Raw genomic sequence first — 21,891 nt, 5'->3', positions numbered from 1 at the left:
GGTGTGGGATGGACAGGCTGTACATAGGGGTCTCTTATTCCCCTGCCCCTTAACGCGAGTGGTAGGAAATCCAGACTTACCCCTGGGACCTGATCATGTCTTCTTCCAGGCGTGGCAGTGGTCTAGTTGCAGCTCTATTAGGCAATTTTTCGACAAGGAAGGACCCATACCCTTTAACAGGTTCTGGAAGGATTTTATTATACCTGAGAGTGAGGGATTTCACTATGTGCAAATTAGACACTGGCCAATGCACCCCTCTGTTTGGGATGCAGCTCTGAGACATTTAATAACTTTTGAAAAGTGGCTCATTACTAAACATTCCAAAACTGTACGGTATACTCCTCCCCTATGCACCTGGCCTGAAGTCTCCGGTGCAGGTCTGCTGGGAGGGGGAGCAGGGCCGGCAGTTGTCCCCCAGAGAATGACAGGACATATATTATAGGGCACAACATGTAGCATACAACACAACAGGCACAGAAACTGCCACTAAAATCGTTTCCTACTGGTATCTGACTCCTGTTCGTCTGAATAGAGGGAACCCAACTCGTAGTGCAGAGTTCTGGGGGCGATGTGGCTCCCCTGGGATCCTTCTACACATTCTGTGGGAATGCCCTGTGCTGGCTCCATTCTGGGAAGAGCTCTTGAATGACACTGAGACATATTTTAACACTCAACTATCCTGTTTTCCGACGTACACCGTCTTGGGATTGCCACATACACTTACATTTCCACTTAAGGGTCGGAGAGGCCGACCATAGGCTTGGCGCTGGGGGCAGCACACCAGACAGTTTTGGCACATTGGGGGGCTGAGAGACTGCTGACACGTCTAGTATGGTTACATCACATTTGGCATTTCTTAGGAAAGGAAAAACTTACATTATCATTAACTATGGAGGGGGCCTCTTACCGAGATTTATGGCAGCCATACATAACATTCCCCTCCTAGGAAATTATGGAACTGACGTACCCTCGATATTTACGTTTGCTTTGATTGACTCATCTAAAGCCCACATCAAAGGTTGAGAGTTCTCCCTTCTAATCCCACTTGCTTTTACTGCCTTCAACTCAATGTGTGTGATTTGATATGAGCACCCTGAGGCGTGGTGGTGGGTGAGGTGAGTGGGGGTTGTTGGGGTCGTTATACTGTTGCTTTTTTGTAATATGGACAAAAGTTTATGACCTGTGCGGTCTCCACAGGTCAGCAACTGTAAGCTTTGCTGTGCAAAAAAAAAACATTTAAACCATAAACTAAAATGTATTTCAAATTGCACCATTTATTGATTAATTAATTAGCACACAAAAAGCATACACTTAAACTGTTATGATTGAAACCTGACATACAGAAACTATAAATGGTTAGTCAATCAACATAAACCCTGAAACATAATAAAAAATTTGAAGTAAACTATAATATTCCTAATTTTCCTTAGTCTCAGTATTCCTAAAAACGAATTTCTTGAAGTCACTGACATTTTCTACTTACTAAAAATACACCAGCATCAGCCTACATTACTTTAAAAATTCTTAAGCAATCAAAAAAGAAAATATGACAACACCTTGTGCCATGTCAACGATGACAGGTGTGCAGGATTACAGTGTACACATTATTATCGTTTGGAACTTTGGTCAACAACTAATTTATTGCCTGTTTTGTTCACTTTATTTCCTGCAGACATCAGAGACCATCTCTATTAACAATAGTTTAGGTGTTCTGTATCTATTTGGAGTAAAATACTCCTCCTCATAACCCTTCTATTAGAAGGAAAAATATTCCTCTTTTTAACTTCTAATGCTGAAGAGGAAGTCCTCTTGTTGTAAACACTAGGACCTCTATCTCTTCTATAAGGTTGCAACATAAAAAGAGAAAGACCCGATGAAAGCTAGAAGACGAATAAGAAAAAAGAAGAGACTGTAGAAGAGTGGTAGATCTGGGATGTAAGCCCACCGACACATGCATGAACTCAACATTACATCCAGATAGCAGAGACTGGCCACTACGGCAATGACAAAAGGGATTTATGGTCTGCATAGAAACTCTCTTTTTCTGCCCCATAGAATGCCATCACTTCTCCTGCTTCTTTGAGGAATGACTGGAGAGACACATTGTCTGGTCGGACACAGCACTGACCACCTCGTCATCTGAAGAAAAAAAAAATGAAATCCGGTGTCATGGAACGAAAAACAAGAGATACCCTGCCTTTGAAGACAGCACACAGAACAGTTCTACTCAGGAATCTAAATGTAATGGCACTCATTTTGCAAAAGCAGTGGAAATTATATTGAAGAAATAACAGAAGGGTTTACATTTTATCATGTTTGATAATGTGACTTTCAAACACACCCACAAAACACCTAGATGTGACTCTTTAGGAAGTAGCTAAGGTGTAAATAAGGGGCAGTCACCTTTGGTGACCATTCGCTGGTGTGATTGCTTTTGGAACCATGTTCAAATGTTTGTATATTTGATAGTAAGTTCCATAGTCAGAAGCATCCTGTTTAACTAAACACTGATTAAACCAATGCTCAGCTTGCTCGCTCCAGCCCCAAATGAGCGGGTTTTTTAGTCTCTACTTCTTTACTTGTGTTGGTCATTGCAAGTCAGATGGCCCTCAGTTTGCCCTTGATCAGTTCGGAATCACTGCACAATTATTACATTGTTTCTAATTGCAATGTCTAAATGAGGACTATATGTTAATAATTGAACAGCAATTAAACAGCATCTTCTTTCACCACAGCTCATTCAAGTGGAAACTCATCATCTTTGAAATAGCTTAAACTAAACTTGTAATACACTGGGGCAGCAATGAGCTGTATGTAACCTATTATTCTTGCAGACCCTAAAAATGCATGTTAAGCTCTTGTTAAACACTCACATTTTAACGTGGGCAGCCCTTCCTATCACAGGTTAGAATTATGTTAAAATAAATAAATAAAAAAAGCTAAAAATTGGAATCAAATATGGAACATTTTTCTGCCAATGTTTCACTTTGGCCCTAAAAATGCTTTACTTTATCAGAACAAAAACAAAAAATATTAATCGTCCTGTGACAAAACTACTGGTATGGTTTGTTTGGTGGGGACACTCGTGGTACATGCACAGAAGTACAAAACGTGAGAGTGGTACTACAAAGAAAGTAAAAGAGATGAGTAAAGTTAAATACTGAGGAGTAAACCCTTGAGAATGAAGCGCAGAACGTGCAAGCCACGTGAAAGCACGGAACAATACTCAGTCGTGCAGAGGCAAACTGCAGAGTTGTTGTAGACCTTGTTGTTTTTCCTCGCATGAAAAGGAGGACTGACACCAGAAAGAACTGGTTGTACGCCAAATAAGACTGTAAATCTAACCAATTGTTCCACAAGATGCAAATTTCAGAGCATTGGCAATACGAATATCTCAAGCAGACCTCAGGTTGGTTCTAACCATGGAGCCACGTGATCAAACCGTAAAGAAGCTGTTACAAGATTTGGGGGTAGATTTTCAAACATTTTGCGCTGGGTTAGCATCACAAAAGTGACGCTGACCAGCACAAAATGTTTTTTTACCAATTTAGGGGCATATCAACAAGGGCTTTTATCTCTGCTTTTTTGGCTTTTAAAGCCAAAAAAGCAGAGATAAAACTAGCACCCTATTAACAACAGGGTGCTAACACGCAAATTTGCATGTTAGCACCCTTTTACTCTACGCTTCCCCTTGCATCTCTAATGAGATGCAAAGGGTGCGTTCCAGAGTAAAAAAATAGGAGAAATGTCGCTAAGCGACATTTCTCCTATTATCAAGAATGTCGCTAACCCTGTTAGAGACAAAAAAAGCAGCGCTAACCGCGGTTAACGCTGCTTTTTTACGTCTGCTAATTTTCAGACTTAGCCATGATATCCTATGGAAGGAGGATATCATGGCTAAGTTTGCCTGTCCCTATCAACAAGGTAACTTGTGATTATCGCTGGGTTTCCAGCGATAATCTCACGTTAGCCTGTTAGCGTGTAGATTTTTATCGCTATTGAGATAAGCGTTGCTAATAGCACGCTATCTCAGCGATAAAAATTCACGCTAGCCGGCGATAATTATCCTCACGCTAAGAGCGCTGAGCGATAATTATCGCCGGTTGTTGTTGATATGCCCCTTACTTTCCAGTAAAAAAATAGTTTTGCGTTGAAAAGTACCGTAGAATTAATGCAAAAAAGCGAAGCATTGTTTTGCGTAACTTAGTGACAAGGGGGTGTTACATGGGTGGTACCATGCAGCCACCCATGTCTTTTTTTAAATATATTTTATATTGTCAACAGATGGGGTACAAGAATACCAGCAAAAGAGCATACTTAAATAGCTTAGAGCAAAAAAAGATAACAAATAACATAACATATATTATAACAAGACAAGACAAAAGAAACCATCATAATATAACAGCGATCTGTACCTTGAGTAAAATTATATCAGAAACCACCAGAGTTTAGAACAGAAGCCCCCATATTGCATCAAATTTCATCACAGATTTTGCACCCCTTGCTTTAGACAAAGCTTTTTCCATCTCATATGTTTCCTTAACTAGCAGCCACCAGTCATTAATAGAAGGAGATTTTAAAGAAGTCCATACCCTGGCTATTGCCAGTCTAGCAGCCACTAGCTATATCGAAGCCAATCGAGTAAGTCTACAATCCACTATCTTGCAACCCATCATAATTTCTGTAATCGTTATTGGCGTCACTATCACTAACCTCTGAGAGAATACTTGACCAATCTACTTCCAATATGTCTCCAATTCAGGGCAGGTTGCAAACATATGTGTGATGCTAGCTGCATATAAATCCCTCCTAGGGCATTTTGTCTTAGCGCTACTTGAACCAATCCTAGCCCATTTAGGATTTTTTTCCGGCATGTGATATAACAAATATATAGTGCGAAATTGCTGTAGCTGCAGCTTGACGGAATGCACAGATTTAGCAATCATGTTCAGCGCTTGTTCTATAACACTAGGCATAACCTCTGTCCCCAGTCCCTTGCTCCAGCGCCCCGCCAATCTTTCAGAATCATTTGACCGAGAATTCTGAATACATTTATACATTTGACTTATCTCCGATTTAGTTTTCGTGCTATATAAACATTTCCATATCTCTGAACTAGTTATTTTTGTCAAATTTAAGTGTCTAACCAAATATTCCCTATCTGTAAGTATTTCAAAAACATATTATCTGGCAATTTATACCGCATCTGCAAATTATTAAAGGAAACAAAGACATTATAATCATATAGATCTCCTAAGCACGTAATCCCATATTTGATCCAGCGTTTACTAACAATGTCATGAAAAACATCTGGAAAAATTGGATTGTCCCATAATGGAAACTTATCATGATAAAATGACAGATTGCATCTAATGGTCATTGCACACCAAATGAATATACTGTCCCTTATGGTCTTGAACTTAACTCTCTTGAAATAACTTGGGTCATTAGTCCTGTATAAATAAATATTACAATCCTCTCCTGGTATAAATTGATGGAAAACGTTTTTATATTCAGACTTTAGAAGGCTGCGAAAACGGGCAGCAAAAGCCGCCCAAAAGTATTTTTTGAAATCAGGAAAGTCAAGCCCTCCTTGCTCATATGGGAGTTTTAGCAGATCAATAGATCAACTGGCTTTTTTATATCCCCATATAAAACTACCCAAAACTCCCTCCAGCTTCTTAAAAAATAAATGTGGCACCCGTACAGGGATAGATCTAAATAAATACAAACATTTCGGCAAGATCTTCATCTTTATTGTTAGAACGTCCTATAATATCTATTGGAAGTTTATGCCACTTCTTGAGCATACTAACTGTATCTTTCAATAAAGAGTCATAATTCAAAGAAAATATTTTATCTATTTATGCAGACATCTTAACCCTTAAATAAGTAGCTACCGAACAAACACCACAAATTGATTTTTCCGGTTTGAAATTAAGTGATATTTGTGTTTTATTAACATTTAGTTAATATCCTGAGATGGAAATTTAGCAGCTTCTTCCTAAATAATCTTAATAGCTTTACTTGGTTCAGTTGTAAAAACTGCTATATCGTCTGCATAGGCAATAACTTTAAGTGGTATATCATTAAATATTAATGTTAATGGCATAATTCTAAGGTCAGACTGCAAGGCACTTGTAAACGGTTCGATATAGAAAGCAAATAATAAAGAGAATTGCTCCACAAGATGCAAATTTCAGAGCATTGTCAATACGAATATCACAAACAGACCTCAGGATGGTTCTAACCATGGAGCCACGTGACCAAACAGTAAATAAGCTGTTACAAGATTTGGGGGTAGATTTTCAAACATTTTGCGCTGGGTTAGCATCTCAAAAGTGACACGGGCCAGCACAAAATGTTTTTTTACACATTTACTTTCCAGTAAAAAATTGTTTTGCGTTGAAAAGTACCCAAATGTGGATACTGTGCTCATTATGCCATTGGATTTAAGCTAGCCTGGCTGAGGAGGGGTGATACCCTGATACCCTGAAACTGGTCCAAGGATGCTTGTTTCCAGTCCAAGGAGAACCTGGCGGCTCGTTTTTTCTAGTACAGCACGCTGAACAGTTTTCTTAACAGTACTCATGAGACGTTTGACAAGGCCATTGGCTTGTGGCTAAATAGGTGTGCTCTTCTGATGACTAAGAAAGTCTCTCTTGAAAGGTGGGCTGTTGCCAGATTTTATGAACACCCCACATTGAAAATATGCTATTTAATCTCTTGATGACTCTTTCTTGAGTGATAGATGAAAGATCTTCCATGAATGGAAAACGACAATACCCATCAGCAATCGCCCCCAGGTGATGCCTGTTGTCAAGAGGTCAAAATCAGTTCTGTAGAATAATTGTGAGAAGTTATCAGCAGGATTTTGATCTTTCCCTGGACAATGATTGATGGTGAAATTGAACTTTAGGTAATCGCAGACCTCAACATTCAATGCAAGGAGGCATATTGGCTCTTGGATTGCCAAAGATGGTCAACAATGTTTGATGATATGTCACAAGCATGAATGACTTCCCATACAAGAAAATGTGGAAATGTTACACTCCCACACCTCAGCTCAGGCTGTGAATAAGCACGTTAACTTCTACTTGCATATGCCATAATACGTCTTTGAGCATTTGCATTCCAAGAGTGCTGTGCAAGCATGGCGCCTAACCCGACAGGACTATAATCAACAAAACCTTGGTATGAAGCTTTGGATCAAAGTATGCCATTTCAGTAGCATTCTCGATAGCTTGTTTGATTTTCTGGAAACTTTGCCGGCATTCATATGACCAATGAAAAGAAACATTATTTTTCATCAAATCTCTTAATGGCACACTGACAGTGGCAATGTGTTTTGTATATCTTAACCAGTAACTGGTCATGTCAAGGAATGAGCAGAACATGGAAACATCTTGTGGTGGACTGGCAGGTGACACCGCTTCCACTTTAGCTGGATCGGGTGTTGTTGGAAATGTCCCTTTTTGCAGGGTTATCCCCAAACCTTTTGCTCCTTCCTCCTTTGTTTTTCCTGACCCGTGGTTGATAGGTCTCGCCTTGCTATCGCGTAAGCGATCGCAAAGCGAGACTATTGTAAAGGGGCATTTCAAAGTGCTCCCAAAAGCGGATTGCATGGCTAGCACGTGCACAATCACGCGCATCGTGCCGCCATGCAATCCGCTTTGGCATCGCACTTCAGAGGGTCCGCTCCCCCGCCTGGAATGCGCTCCCCCACCAAGCGCGCACGCCACGCTCCGCCGGGCTTGTCTTGTTTTCTATATGTGACCTCCAACCAGCGTGACCCTCTCCAAATCCTCATATTACGGTTCCAACACATCCACTTTCACAGTGATATTTTTGATGCATGTGATATTGCTATAGTGAGACAACTAAGGCTTGCTGTGTGAAATAGATTATATTTGACTGAGTAAACAGCTGCTTTACTTTTTTCACAGAGCAGCATACCGCACATCTACCCCAAAAAAACGAGTAAAACATTGTAAGAAGGAATACTTTTGCCGAAGCTGTTTGAAATTGAAACTGCATTTTTTGGTACTACATGCTTGCCACGATATACTCTAATGTTTGCTGACATCAATCACGCAATCGGAATGTATTTTTGCCTATTCTTTACCCCATATTGTACAATGCAGGTATTTTGATATTACAAACGACAGAATGCTCTTTCATGTCTTTTTTTTTTTTATTACAATATCTGGAAATGTGAATGTACTGTTCTGATAATACACAAACAACCAGCGTTCAGCATGAAGCCGGGCAGATGTGCCTCACTTCATACGCATCGTTATTTATTGATGGAGGTATTGTGTTCATTGTGGGAAAGTCAGAGAGGATGCTGCGAAAGCAGAGCACATAAAATACGCCTCTGTTGTCAGTTTGCTTTTTCATTCGGCTTAGAGCATGTTTGTAAATATGTAATGATAAGAAGCGCCAAGGGAGAATACAGTGTCACTGGGGGTTTATTGTTATTGCTGACGGACAGTGTCAATTTGTTTTGCCTACAATGGATAATTCGAAACGTCAGATGCCTTATATTTCCATCAAAAGTACATCAATTATCTCCTCGTTATTGGCATCTAGATACACGTACTTTGCAGCTAAGGCTGTGGGTACCAATGGCAACCATTTCAAGATACAACAAGAGACTGTTTTGTAAAGGTTTCTGAGTCTATTGTGATATATTTTGCAGTGTAACACGGAGATGAGCATACCAACGTTCACTTTTGCATGATTTCAGTTTGACATAAGTAACTGCACATGCTTATTGTAAAACGACACTTTTTAAACGTTGAAGGATATTATGATATTGAGGACCCAAAAAACGAATTTTAGCATATTGATGTTAATCACACAAGGACCCCCGTCCGTGGTCGTGGTTCTGGGCAGGCTATGAACAGGAAACATGTAATATGTGGGGGGGGAGGGGTTATGGTGTGCTTAATGGGAAGTATGATATAATACACAGTGTGTGACTTTATGCTCAATAATAAAGTTTTACTTGACCGCAGCTCCAGAGCAGGGGAAGATGTTACACCAGTGTCTCCTAAGGTGTTGTTCAGAATGCTGATAAGTAAAAACATTTCTTTTGCATTATTTAACATGTTATCAGTGAAACAAATACAAATGGACACCATGCACTTCAATACATAACCTGCATTCTATTACCCATGCCTTCGTTAATTACATACAAAACAAGCAATTGCAATGCAACAGGTCTCGCATTTACGCGAGTTTAAGCTATTGGCATTGTAAATGACAATGCCTTTTATTTATGTTTTAAAAACCAAAACATAAAAAAGGCATTGTCATTTACAATGCCAATAGCTCAAACTCGTGTAAATGCGAGACCTATTGCATTGCAAATGCTTGTTGGCTATAAGACTCTGGGCACTTTACCACTGCTGATCAGTGCTAAAGTGCATATGCTGTCTGTATAAATTGTTACTATGATTGGTTATCCATGATTGGCAGATTTGGTTCATCAGTAGGTCCCTACTAAAGTGCACTGAATGTGCCTGGGCTGGTGATTCAAATGCTACTAGTGGGCCTGCAGCACTGATTGTGCCACCCACGTGAGTAGCCCTAAAATGGTGTCTCAGGCCTGTCACCGCAGTGCCTGTGTGCAGTTGCTAACTGCCATGCTGACTGGGCAAGTGCACCCACTTGCCAGTCCCTAAACCTTCCCTTTTCTTCATATTAGTCACCCCTATGGTAGGCCCAAGGGCAGGGTGCATTGTAAGTATAAGGTAAGACATGCCCTGGTGTGTGTGGCATGTCCTAATAGTTAATTACAGCCATTTTCGTTTTTCACTATTGCAAGGAAACTGTTCCCCATAGGCCAGAATGGGCAGTTTGATTATTACATCCTATAACCCTAACCGACCCAGGGAGCATGGTAGAAATTCGAGTTTAGTATGTCTGAATGATAAAATACATCTTTTAGTGAAGTTGGTTTTAACATTCTGTGTTTGAAAATACCACTTTTAGGAAGTAGGTATTTTCTCGCCTAACTATCCAAACCTGCCTCTGCTAGGTTGTGTATTCCTTGTCTGGAATTTGAGTGACAGGGGCTGGGGAATTCCAGGGGGCTGGGGAATTCCCGGAGACAGGGTGAGTCAGCACAGGGCTGAATAGAGATGTCAGGTGGCGAGAACCGGCAGCGCGCTACTCGCATCACCGCAACGCCTTCCCCGCCTAACGGACTCCAGGGGGACTACATTTCCCAGAACGCCCGGCGGAACACGCCCCACGTGACCTGCGTCGAGCGCGACAGCGGATAAAGCCGCCGACGGACAACGAGCGGTGCCGATGATTCCTGCCTGTCCAGTCTCAACCTTTGTGCTGACGCAACGTTCCAGTCCTGTGTCCTCGGCCTCGCCCTCGTCCTTCTGATCCAGACTCCCCTGCTCCAGCGGTGTGTCCTCGCCGGCAACCCCGACGCGAGGAAAGACCTCGGGGAGTTCGCTGCTCTCAGCGTCCCTGCCTCCCGGAAGTCACCACCGGCGCTCCTCTGCCCACGGAGTACCGGGTCCAGAGTGGTAGCGCGAAGGTGAAAACCTCGCCGGTGACCCCCGACGCTGGTAGGCGTCTGAGAGATCTGAGCCCTAAACATTCCAGTCTTCCAGAAGAAATCCCAAGCGCTCCTCTGCCCACGGAGTTCCGGGTCCCGAGTAGCAGCGCGAACAGGTGCGCTCCTCTGCCCACGGAGTGCCGGGTCCAGAGTAGAAGCGCGAACAGGGGCGCTCCTGTGCCCACGGAGTTCCGGGTTCAGAGTCGCAGCGCCCGCTCCGTTCTCAGTTCTACGTAACTGTGAGTACTGTTTTACTTTTGCCTTCAGGGAGGCGTCTTTCTTTGTCCTCCGTGTGTGACCCTGATCCGTGGACGCGCTCTGGGGCATTAAGCACTGCAGTCGAAGTGCTGGTCTTTGCTCCCAGAGAGGTCGCGCACCATCGACCATCCGAACCTGTCACAAAGGTCTGCCCTGGCTCTGCGACCGTTAGCCAGTGCTTTCGTTCAACTGAGCTACACGTCGTCCCAGGCCGGGGGACCCTCCTTCATAAGGGTGGGAAGGTAGCAGGTGAGAACACAACTACAGAGTGGTGGGGAGGTAACAGGAGGGTCACAAGTGACGTGTTTCTTACGGTGTGCTTGTTTCGTTCCTGTCCCTCTCCCAGCTGCTCCTTCCCTTCCTTCCCTCGCCCACCTGTCTCAATAGTCCGTGTGTGTCACACGTTTCCCGGACTGGGGACGGATGGGAGGTGGACCCCATTAAAGCATCAGCGTCATCCTGAGGAGAGAATTCCCCGGCCACCGTGACAAGAGAGATCTCCATGTAGTTGGATGAGAGGAGTTGCACCTGGGACCTGAATAGGGCTTTGCTTTCCCTCCACAATGCTGGCTCCACCTCCTGTGGTGCGTCTGATGGCCCTGGCCTACACTGTCAAAGGAAAGAAGGAGTCCTGTAAACAGAGTGCTCCAGGACTGCCCAGAACTGGTTCTGACTAGGCAAAGGCCTCTCTGTCTTCAGAGAACAAAGAAAATATTGGTATAAATACTGGGACCCAGACCCCAGAACTTTAGATCATCCTGGAATCAAGAAGGAACCTCTGCCAAGGAGAAAGCTGGAAGACTGAAGAGGAAGGACTGTCTTGCTGTGTGTTTGTGGGCTGACCTGCAGTTGCTTTGCTGCCAAGGAGAGAGGAAGGAATCTGCTGTTGCTGTGTCCCCTTGCTTGAAGAGATCTCCAAGGGCCTGAGGAGAGCTGGCCTCCTGTTAAGAAGTCCCAGGAACAAAAGGACTTCACCCCCAGCTTCCCCCCTGAACTCTGCTGAGTGAGTTCTGCCCTTCCTAGAGTGCTTGATCCAATTGTGGGGCCTCTGGAAGTTGTGCCTGCTGTTTGGGGAGCTAGACAAGAAGAAAAGAAGAAGATCTGCAATTTTCACGCATCGCTCGCTTTCGGAGCGCATGGTCGACATTGCGAGAAATTTCCCGTCGGCGCGAAGATCGTCGCAGCGCCTGTTGCTGCTTCAAGAATCGACGTGTTGTTCGCTTGTGGAGCGCATCGCCCCGGTGCTGGAAGATTCCTGTCGCTGCGAGTATCATCGCAGAGCCGGTCATCGCTGGGTGAGATCGTCGCACCGCTTGCTTGCGGACCGCATCACGTCGCTGCGAACATCGTCGCAGAGCCATCGCATTGAGGGGCCGCGAGATGAGAAGATCGACGCTGCGCCGCGCATCGCCACCGCACCTAAGATCATCGCCGTCCCGAAGATCGTCGCATCGAGCTTGTGCGAGAAGCTTTCTACTGAACCTGCGCACCAGAATCCATACAAGGTTTCGCCTTCCTCCCCATACAGACCGGATTTGTTGCAACACATCCGCTGTGTGCAGCGGGGCTGTCGCATCGCCTCCCCAGGGTCTCAGGAGTGAGGCATCGCTTATATTTCAACGCTGCAGCTTCCATTTGGAACTTTTGTCGCATCTACAGGTACTTTGGGCTAAACGTGACACAACTATGGGTTATTTTGACGCAAACACTAGAACTCTTTAAAAATCATATTCCTAAACTGTGTATGTTGGATTTTTGTTGTTTTGGTCTTGTTTAGTTTAGATTAAATACTTTTCTAAACTGGTGTGGAGACCATTTGCGGTGTTTTCACTGTGTTAAAGTGAGTGTTGGTACAAATACTTTACACATTGCCTTTGATAAGCCTGTCGGCTCGTGCCAAGCTACCACGGGGGTGAGCAGGGGTTATCTAAAGAGAGTATCCCCCTTACCCTGACTAGAAGCAAAGGTCCCTATTTGGACAGTGGTGCCAACTAGAGACCCCCAGATCTAACAGGTGTCATGCACGACCCTAAAAAATATAGCCAAACAATTTTAACTTTACCTTATGGAACTCCATTTCTCAGCATGCAAAGTTAATCCTGCATCCTCGAGCAAACAACACACTTGTATGAGACCTTTATTGTGCTTCTTCTGTGTAGCTCCAAAAACCAATATGTTAACTCTATAATTGAAAGTATTCATGACTGCCTCTATGATAAGTCAATTGACATTAGTCTGTATTAACAGATCAGGACAATATATGTACAAAAGTTTGTAATGTACCTGCAATTCTCCTCAAGTTCCCACTCATGATATCCTTTATTCAGATCAAGGCAAGAGAATACATTCACACCATTCAACTTTGGTATAATGTCCCTTTCAAATGCCTTGTTCACCTGACACATTGCCACACAGATGTGTACTGCTCCTTCACTGGTCCACTGTGCATTGGACCAGTGGAGTGCTCAATGATATCATATTTGAGTAAGGATTGAAGTTCTTTTTCACCAGCTTCCTGTAAATTAAATGAAATGTGTCTGTTTCTTTGAGCAATAGGACAGGCGTCCTTATAATGTGTAATTAGACTTGCATAGTTTTGAGTTTTCCCAACCCATGAAACATCAAAGGGAATTGACTTACTATTTGATGATGAGCATTCATGTTATAGTTCACTGATATCAGTCCCATAACAGAAGCTGTGCTGAAGCTGAGTAAACAGGCACTTGACACTGTACCATGAAGTACATGAATTTCTGCTTGTACTTTAGTTTTTTTGTATTACAGCCCAAGTATACACTTTAGTTTTCGATGGCATAGGTCGTGGCAATAGAGATAGTTCATTGTATTTTTCATCAGGCATTATATTAATCGATACACCACTATCGATAATGAAAGAGAGAGTGTGCAGCTGAAGGGAGGGGACAGACCACAAGCCCCATCAGTCGCCATGGCAGGAGCCGATGACACCACCAGTTCGTGCCCAGAGGCACTTTACAAATTTGTTCTTGGGCTCCCACTGCGCCAAGACACTTGTGCAGCTGAAGGAAGGGGCAGACCACAAACCCCATCAGTCGCGGCAGCAGGAGTTGCTGACACACCATTTCGCGCCCAGAGACAATTTACAAATTGTTTCTGGGGCTCCCGCTGCACGGTACATGCCTAGGCGCGTGCCCGTGCTAAGACCTGGCCAAGAGTGGGCCTGTCAGCACCCTTCCGCGGCCGGGTGAGGTTAGGCTGGTCCACCCCTCTTGACTGTCGCTTTGTAAACAATTTACATTCTGCAAGGGTGAGTTTATTGATACCTTCTAAACTTGAGAGGTTTAAGAGCCTTTATCAAAGTGCAAAAATGCAAGTGTACTGGAGGGGAGCCTTCTGCCCAGCCACCTGCAAAAGTAACTACAATTGATAAGATGCTTGAGGGAGTCATTTGCGTTATATCCACTGAGATAGAACTCACAGAGAGGAGGCTTTCTCTTGGGGAGGCAGAGAATTCCCATTAAGTATAGCAAGTGTAATACCTCTAATACCTACGCCCCCAGAGGCCCTCACAGAATCTGTAGCTACTTCTCAAACCGGGATTCCCAGTAACCAAGATACTGCGCCATCTAGCTCCCTCTTAACTGCTGCCATGGACAGAGGGATGAAACCTCAGGATACACCCCTTAATGGGACTAAACCCAAACGGGCTGATTCAAACAAGCAGCCTTTGACTAGTTTTAATCAAAGCCTATTTTGCCTGCCTAATCAAAAGACAAATCCTGCAAAACAGCGGAACCAAAAAGGGGGGAGGGGGACCAGATGCAATTAAACTGGATTATATCGATCTCAAGGAACTGATCTGTTCAGACCTGATGAAGACGCATCCTTGGTTTAATGTTTATAATTGTGCTGGAAATTTAAATTCAGGATCTCAAGTACCCTTACATCACTGTCAGACCCCACCAGTAATAGGAGCTCCCCAAGAATTGGCTTGTGAGGCTGGGGATTCTTTTGACCCTTACTGGGGGGTCAGAACCCCGTCTAACCTTAATGCTCCAGATCTTAATGTATCAGATCCCGCAATAGTGGACAAGCCACTAGAATTAGTGGGAGGGAGCCATACTGCGTACCTTGGGGGAGCAGAGTTAAGTAGACTCTCACTGGGGAATTATTGGATATTAAGGATACTCTCTTGGGACATTGCTGGCCTGGGCTCCAAACTGGGTGATCCCGACCGGGGCAATTACATCAACGCCTTTGACATTTGTCTCTTTCAGAAGAAGTGCAAAGCCGTGAAATTAGTCATCCCAACTCTGCCACATACTGTGTGTATGCCTAGTCGCTCTGGAAGGGAAGGCCCTCTGGCGGCCTAATGACAAGGATTGGGATACACGTAGGGTGTGAGATGTTGGGGTTAGTAATAGTAGTTGAGGACATTCTTTGTGTATCCATTAAACTTCCCAATGGATGTTTAGCTAACATTTATAATATCTATCTAAGACCATCTGTTAAGCACCAGAGATCCACCACTGTAGATGTGTTCATTTCACATAAAGCTGTCCTCCAACCTGAGGTGTCAAAAATATTGGGGGGGGGGTGATTTTAATTGTCAGTCCGAACCTTCGGATTTGGTTAACCATCACGCCTTGACGGAGGAGGATAGAACTTGGTGAATCCCTGCACTCACCATACCCCCAGTTAAAAAATGGTACCCACTTTGTGATACAACTAAATGCCCTATCTCTGAATTGCATGATTTGAGCGTGCAACGGAAGAACTAAACCTGATGAAAAGGGTACCCACACCTCTAAAAGAACAGGCAGTACTAGATTTATTGATGACATTCTTTTAGATGTTAAACTTTGGCCATTTCTAGAGGATATGGTGGTGGTTCACATTTACAATAGTGACCACAATGTGCTTAAGGTGGAGTTTTGAATTTCCACGATTACAATTTCACCTAGCTCTCTCTCAACCATTAGACGTGAGGTGCAAGTTAACCAATAATAAACATAGAACTCATTAGCAGGCAGTCACTAGGTCCGCGAGGGCCCTGAAATCAATATATACTAAGGTAGAACAAGCCCTGGAGACATTTTTCACTCTGAACCCAGGGTTATTTAATAAACAGCTGTATCAAACGTTGAAGACATACAGAACTCCCTTTTTACTAGCCTACAGGTGGACTTTTTCAGAGAAGCTAGCAGACAAGGGCCAAGGATTAGTGCACCATCCTGGTTTAACAAAGAATGTAGCATGGCTAAGAACGCTCTGATCCACGAGGAGGGAATATATCCAGGAAAAGAGAGTTACATATAAAACTGTTCTTGTAAGGGCAAAAAGGGAATGGAATAGCCAAAACTGGGGACTCCTCTTAGCAGCTGCAAGGGACAACAGCCAAACTCTATTTTGGAACTTAATAGTCACTGGGAATGAGGAAGGAAGAGCTAAAATTGACAACAACGTTGCAGCAGAGGCCTGGATAGCCCACTTTACAAATTTATACCAACATAAAATAAATAAGGACCCAGTCCCGGAACATCCAGTCACCCCCTTGGGCCAGTGAGGTCTACGGATGATTTTCCTTTGATAATGTGTATGCAGGTACCTGATCAAGCTGACTGATGCAGCTTTTCCTGAATCTACACGCGGTGCACTGTCCCGCTTTTCGATTCTTCTACCGAGAAATACCCTCAGTGCATTATCTCTGTTAATCCACAAAGGGATTATACAACGCTACGGCTGTGGCGTATAATTAATTGAGCCCCTCTGGCCCACCTACATATCCCATTGGATTGACAGCCTGTCCTCACATTGAGTACCCGGACGGGTCCTCATGTGAGTAAACCTTTTTTCTCTTTTCTTCACGTGTGGCACATCATTTTCACAAGGCTCCACAACCATATATTCAGATGTCCCTTCATCAATAGTCCTGAAGAGACCCCACATTGTTTTGAGGGTCGACACGCCGTCGACATGCAGAAGAAGCGAACCATTTCCCCAGCACATATCACTGTATATAGCTGCTGTTCACATTGAATTATTATGATAATGGTCGACCTGTACAAACTGTGGAAACCTTGTATTTAATATTCACCTTGTCACTTAGGTTTAGGTTCCCTTTGTCACTTGGGACACTATGCACAAATGTTGTTTTGATGTATAATGTTTATTCCTAACTTTATTGTTTAAAAAATTCAAAAAATATACTACACTGTAATCGGTGTGTTAGTAGTTCCTTCGCGCTCTGCCATTATCTAAACCCTCTATATCGTGATTGTGCTTATATATCATAACCTCATAGTATATTATTTTCCTATATAACTATTACCCTGGTTCCTTAGTGAGTAGGGTTCCCCTGTTTTTTCTTGATCCCTACGTCTTTAGTCTACCCTCTCTGAAAACCAGGACATGTGCTAAAATTGTTCAAATCTAATGGGACAGCTGGTGAAAAACCTGGAATGTCCTGGCGAATCCAGGACACCTAGTCATCCTAGGCCTCCAGAGGTTGGTGGCTTGTGGTCTTCTCTAGTAGTCAGTGCAAGCTGTGAGGCAGGGGCTCCTAGTGAGGCACTGCAGCAGAGGCAGGAGCCAATGTAAAGAACCAAGAGGAAGGATGCAGCCATGGACTATCATTTAGAAGTCACCAGGGATCACACCTGCAACACCTTGCTACCAATGGCACTCCCCTTACGACCCATGGCACTCCCCTTGCGACCCATGGCACTCCCCTTGCGACCCACCCATGGCACTCCCCTTGCGACCCATGGCACTCCCCTTGCGACCCATTGCACTCCCCTTGCGACCCATTGCACTCTAATTGCGACCTATGGCAGGTAGATCAAAATGAAGAGCAGAAGGGAAACAGGATGCCGATAAGAACTGTTTACTTTCAGAAACTTCTTGTGTCAGCCGCTTTCTGTTTTATATTCATCCTGGCAATGTACGCTCTGAAAAACTTTCCTCAGTTGTCTTGATTGCAAAGATTAATACAATATATGATCCTTAAAATGTAAAGCCTTATTTCTCTATTCTGGCCAGATAGATAGATTCCAAAATACAATGCTTTCTAAAGGAATAGATGGCCCTGATTAGGGTGCCCCTGGTGACATGGCCTATCTGATAAACTTACTATACATTAATACCTGCCTAAGGGCCTGATGAAGAGTAGATTGTATATCTGATACATATTGAGACCAGAGTCAAACTTTGCAATTATAAAAACTTTTAAAAAATAAATTATGTGACACCCTACCAAGTCAGCTATGCCAGGTTTGACAAACTACAGACAATCCTGACGTTTGAGCCAAAAGCATGCTGCATTTTTGGAGATGTTATTCATTTCCCTCATGAATGAGGTTGGAAATCCCACCATCCAATGTGCTTAGCTGAAGAGCTGGAAATGGCTGAGGGTATCACACTTGCTATATATCAATCTCACACAGATGCACATATTCACTCCCTGCCTCTCTTTAGAGTATGCACAAGCACAGCCTGGCCATTTGTAACTTCATGATTCTGATTGTGTGGAGTCAAGGAATGCCTACCCGGGCTTGAGACTAGGCTACTATGCTTCACAGGTAGGAACAGACAATGAGGAGACAGTGAGGCAAGGGAGAGGGCAAACATGTTCGGCAAATTAAGAACATAAGGGAGAAGCTGAGTGAGACAGAGACAGAAGGACAAAGAATGGAATAGACAGGCAAAGAGAAAAATAGACTTATAGGGGGATATTGAAGAGAACAGTGAAAGAGAAAGTGAGTCAGACGACTAATCACAGAGCCAGAGAGTATGAGAGAGATAGTGGAAAATATATGGAAAGACAGAGAAGGCAAAGTGAGCCTGGGTTAAAGAACAAGAAAGTGGAAACGACAGAAAAAGAACATAAGCATGAGAGAGAGGGGTTCACGCATACAGTTTCTAAGCGCTGTTATTAAGGTTCCAACTCAATGCCAGTATTATTGATTTTCAGTTTTTTAAACTATTTTGTTACAGCGCTGGCCTTTTTAGGTGAAATAAGTGCATAACCTTTAGATGAGCAACAAGAACAAGCACATTGATACACATAATTGGGTGTGTTTTCATTTTGGGCAATGAAGACCTATGTGTTTTGTACATGGCTGCAATCCCTTCCTTGTTTTATGGTCATTGAGACACTCCGCTGTCTCCGGCTGTGCACCTGATAACATTTAAATTAAGTGCCCACGTGCTGCTTTCAAGCTGAACAAGTTGAACCAACAGAACTGGACACTCTGACAAGTCTGAATCAGAGCTTTGAGAACCAAGACAAGAGTAAAGGAAAAGCCAATAGAGCACATTGTATGTGTGAGCTATTCTGTTGCTGAAATCTGCCATGTATCTGCAGAAGCGGTCAATAAAACCTTATTGATAATATTGTCCAAACTTGGACCACGTAGACTCCTCAAGTCTGAAACGGACTCACGCATCCATGACGTCACCAGCAGGTGGTTAGCCGAAGCGGAAGTGCGCAACGATCTTAGGAGCATCTGGTGACAGTGAGCTCATCCAATCATGTTGGACGATTCCCTAGGGCGCGTGCTGAGATAGACGTCACAGGGGGTTGACTCACGAGTGGCACGAGGTCTTGTTAGGGAAACTGCTCTTCAACACTTGTTTGCACGCTTTCATTGCTGACCACAGGGCAATGACTTCTAAAAGAGTTCCTGCGTTTATTATTTGTTTTGTAAATCGTTTATAGGTGTGGGTTTTTCACGTGGTGTGAAATAAGCTTATAGTTCTATTTACAATCATATATTGAAAACTGAATAACAAAGAAAAAAAAATGAACTGGTCGAACATCTAATTTGGCTGGTAGGAGCCAGAACCCTGCCTGCTCGATGGTATGTCCCTCTATTGTCCTTCTTCCATTTCTCTACACAGTTCTTCCATCCCCACTCTTCAGTTTCCCCCCTCTGCCTGATCCCTTCCCTTCCATCAGGTCTCTTGCATCTTCTGTTCCTCGTCCTCCTGGACTCTTGGTCCACTAGTGAGAGGGAGTCATCGACCCTGGCACAGAGATGTGCCCTTTGGCCCATGAGCCCTGCAGGAGAGGCCTTACTGAGACACCCCTCACTCAATGCCCGCTCACCCCCTCTAGTGACCCTGGTTTCAGGATCAACCTCTTATTCCTGTATTTTCATCCAGCCTTACAAAAGCCGTTAAATTAAAAGTTCCAATTTGACCAGAATTGCATTATCAGGCAGCGTGACAATACAGCGCTTCCTGCCTCACTTTGATGGTTTCTAAATGCTGTAAATAATGGGTGATGGCATTGTCCAATGTCATGATTCTCAATTTACCGGCCTCGGAAGGATGCAGAGACAAGTAGGCCTCACAAGAATTCAGGCTATGAACTGAAGGTCACTGAAGTACCATTGAGAAAGATCTTTTAAAAGTAGATACAATAAAACTTTGTTATAAAAACTTGATACTTTTTAATTATTTTTGAACTTGTAAATCTTGAATATTCCTTTTTCAACGTGGCATACATATTCAATAATCGTATACCGTAGTCGGCTGTATGATCTTTTAATTAAAAAAAAAAAAGCAAAAAAACACATGGACAATGTGTGGCATCTTAGTGTTCTATGCCTGTTGCTATGTACTATAGAATGTTATGATGTAAATAGCAGAGTCTGTTCATTGTTAGCTGAGGACTGTAACCTGAAGCAGCTGCTTGTAGTTGCTGTCCGTGGATGGGATCCTTTCTTAGGAATAAACCTACTATCAACATGAATATGGTGTACCCTCTTTATTACACTTGGCGACTGAGGATGGCTATGGAAGGATCTCAACACTAAAGCAAGAAGGACTTTCATTTGATCAAGATTTGTTCTTCTACTTATCAAAGGTACTGTTTTAAAAGTTTTTTTAAAAACAAGAAGAAGGGAGGAAAATCATCTTTCCGCTAATGTTATTTCTGGCCGTTAGACTTGCTTCTCTGTTAATTGTGTGAGAGGCTGGACTCCTGCGAAGCACCGCTTCTGATGCGCTTTATAAATCCTCATGCTATTTGATGAAATACACCCCTGTTAAACATCGCTCCTGTTGTGCTTTGAAAACTATAGCATTTTTGGTGACATCGTGGTATCCTATCAAGAGCAATCTTTCCTTCGCTTAACACGGCCTTTGGTAACGGTTGGTCAATGGAGGAGTGAAACGATATTGTTTTCCATTGAATCTACACGCGCCTTACCTTGGAACTCCAACACTTGGCGCTCGAGCGGCGTTCTTCTTGGCATGCGCTGCGGGTGATTGTGGCTGGCAGAGGTTGACTGACGTTCTCTTTACTCTGCCTCATTCTTCTCAACACTGTGTTCGAGCCGTGTCTCCCCTGGGCTTCACTTCCATTGTTGCTTCACGCTTAACACGTCACTCCGTCACGAAGCGTCCGTTGTCACGGCGACCTTCACGCTTCATACGTCGACGTGACGGCCATTTTGGGAAACTGCATAACAACGCTATGAATTTACTTTAATTGGTGCAAATGACGAAACGTTGCTCTGGGATACAACGAAGCGGACGCTAGCATTATACTTCAACTACACAGGTACTTCCTTGTGTGTCATACCAGTGATACACACACTAATGATTCAATGAAGCGGACGCTGGTGTTATACTTCAATTTCTCTGCCTAACACCACAGGTATTTCCTCGTGTGTCACACCAGTGATACACACACTTTCAATTAACACAACATTACTCTTCAACAGTGACACACTCACTTAAGCGGTAAGCCAGTGGTGGAATAAGGAATATTATTAATCCTCATCGTTACATTGTGTGTCCAGACAGTGACACACACACTTTGCGAGTTACTACCACAGTACAATTATTTATTTCATAGATTTTGGGGTATGTCTGATGTGTAATGCTTAGTTAAGCAATCTGAGTGTCTCAATAATTTTCATTTTGTTAACATTTCTTATACAGCATGCAGAATGTAACTGCACCTCCGTTTTTCTTGTCATCTCCTGGAGACCCACCCATTAGATGGCAAAAATGGCGCAAGGTGTTTGAGCGATATGCTAGGGTATGTGGGGCTTCGTTAG

General features: G+C 43.4%; 1 protein-coding gene across 1 annotated transcript in view; it reads right to left on the bottom strand.

Moving 5' to 3' along the window:
• Positions 1-1,254: 1,254 nt before the first annotated feature.
• Positions 1,255-21,891, bottom strand: part of LOC146809994 (uncharacterized) — a 612,993-nt gene continuing 592,356 nt past the window's right edge. Inside the window, exon 8 of the mRNA XM_085616870.1 lies at positions 1,255-2,139. Within this exon, the coding sequence (XP_085472996.1) occupies position 2,139 (1 nt within the window). The 3' untranslated portion in view covers positions 1,255-2,138. The remainder of the gene's footprint in view (positions 2,140-21,891) is intronic.

This window comes from Triturus cristatus, chromosome 7 (genome assembly GCF_964204655.1).
Source record: "Triturus cristatus chromosome 7, aTriCri1.1, whole genome shotgun sequence".
Lineage (NCBI taxonomy): Eukaryota > Metazoa > Chordata > Amphibia > Caudata > Salamandridae > Triturus > Triturus cristatus.
The sequence above is the reverse complement of the archived record's forward strand: the minus strand, read 5'-3'. Positions and strand labels throughout refer to the sequence as shown.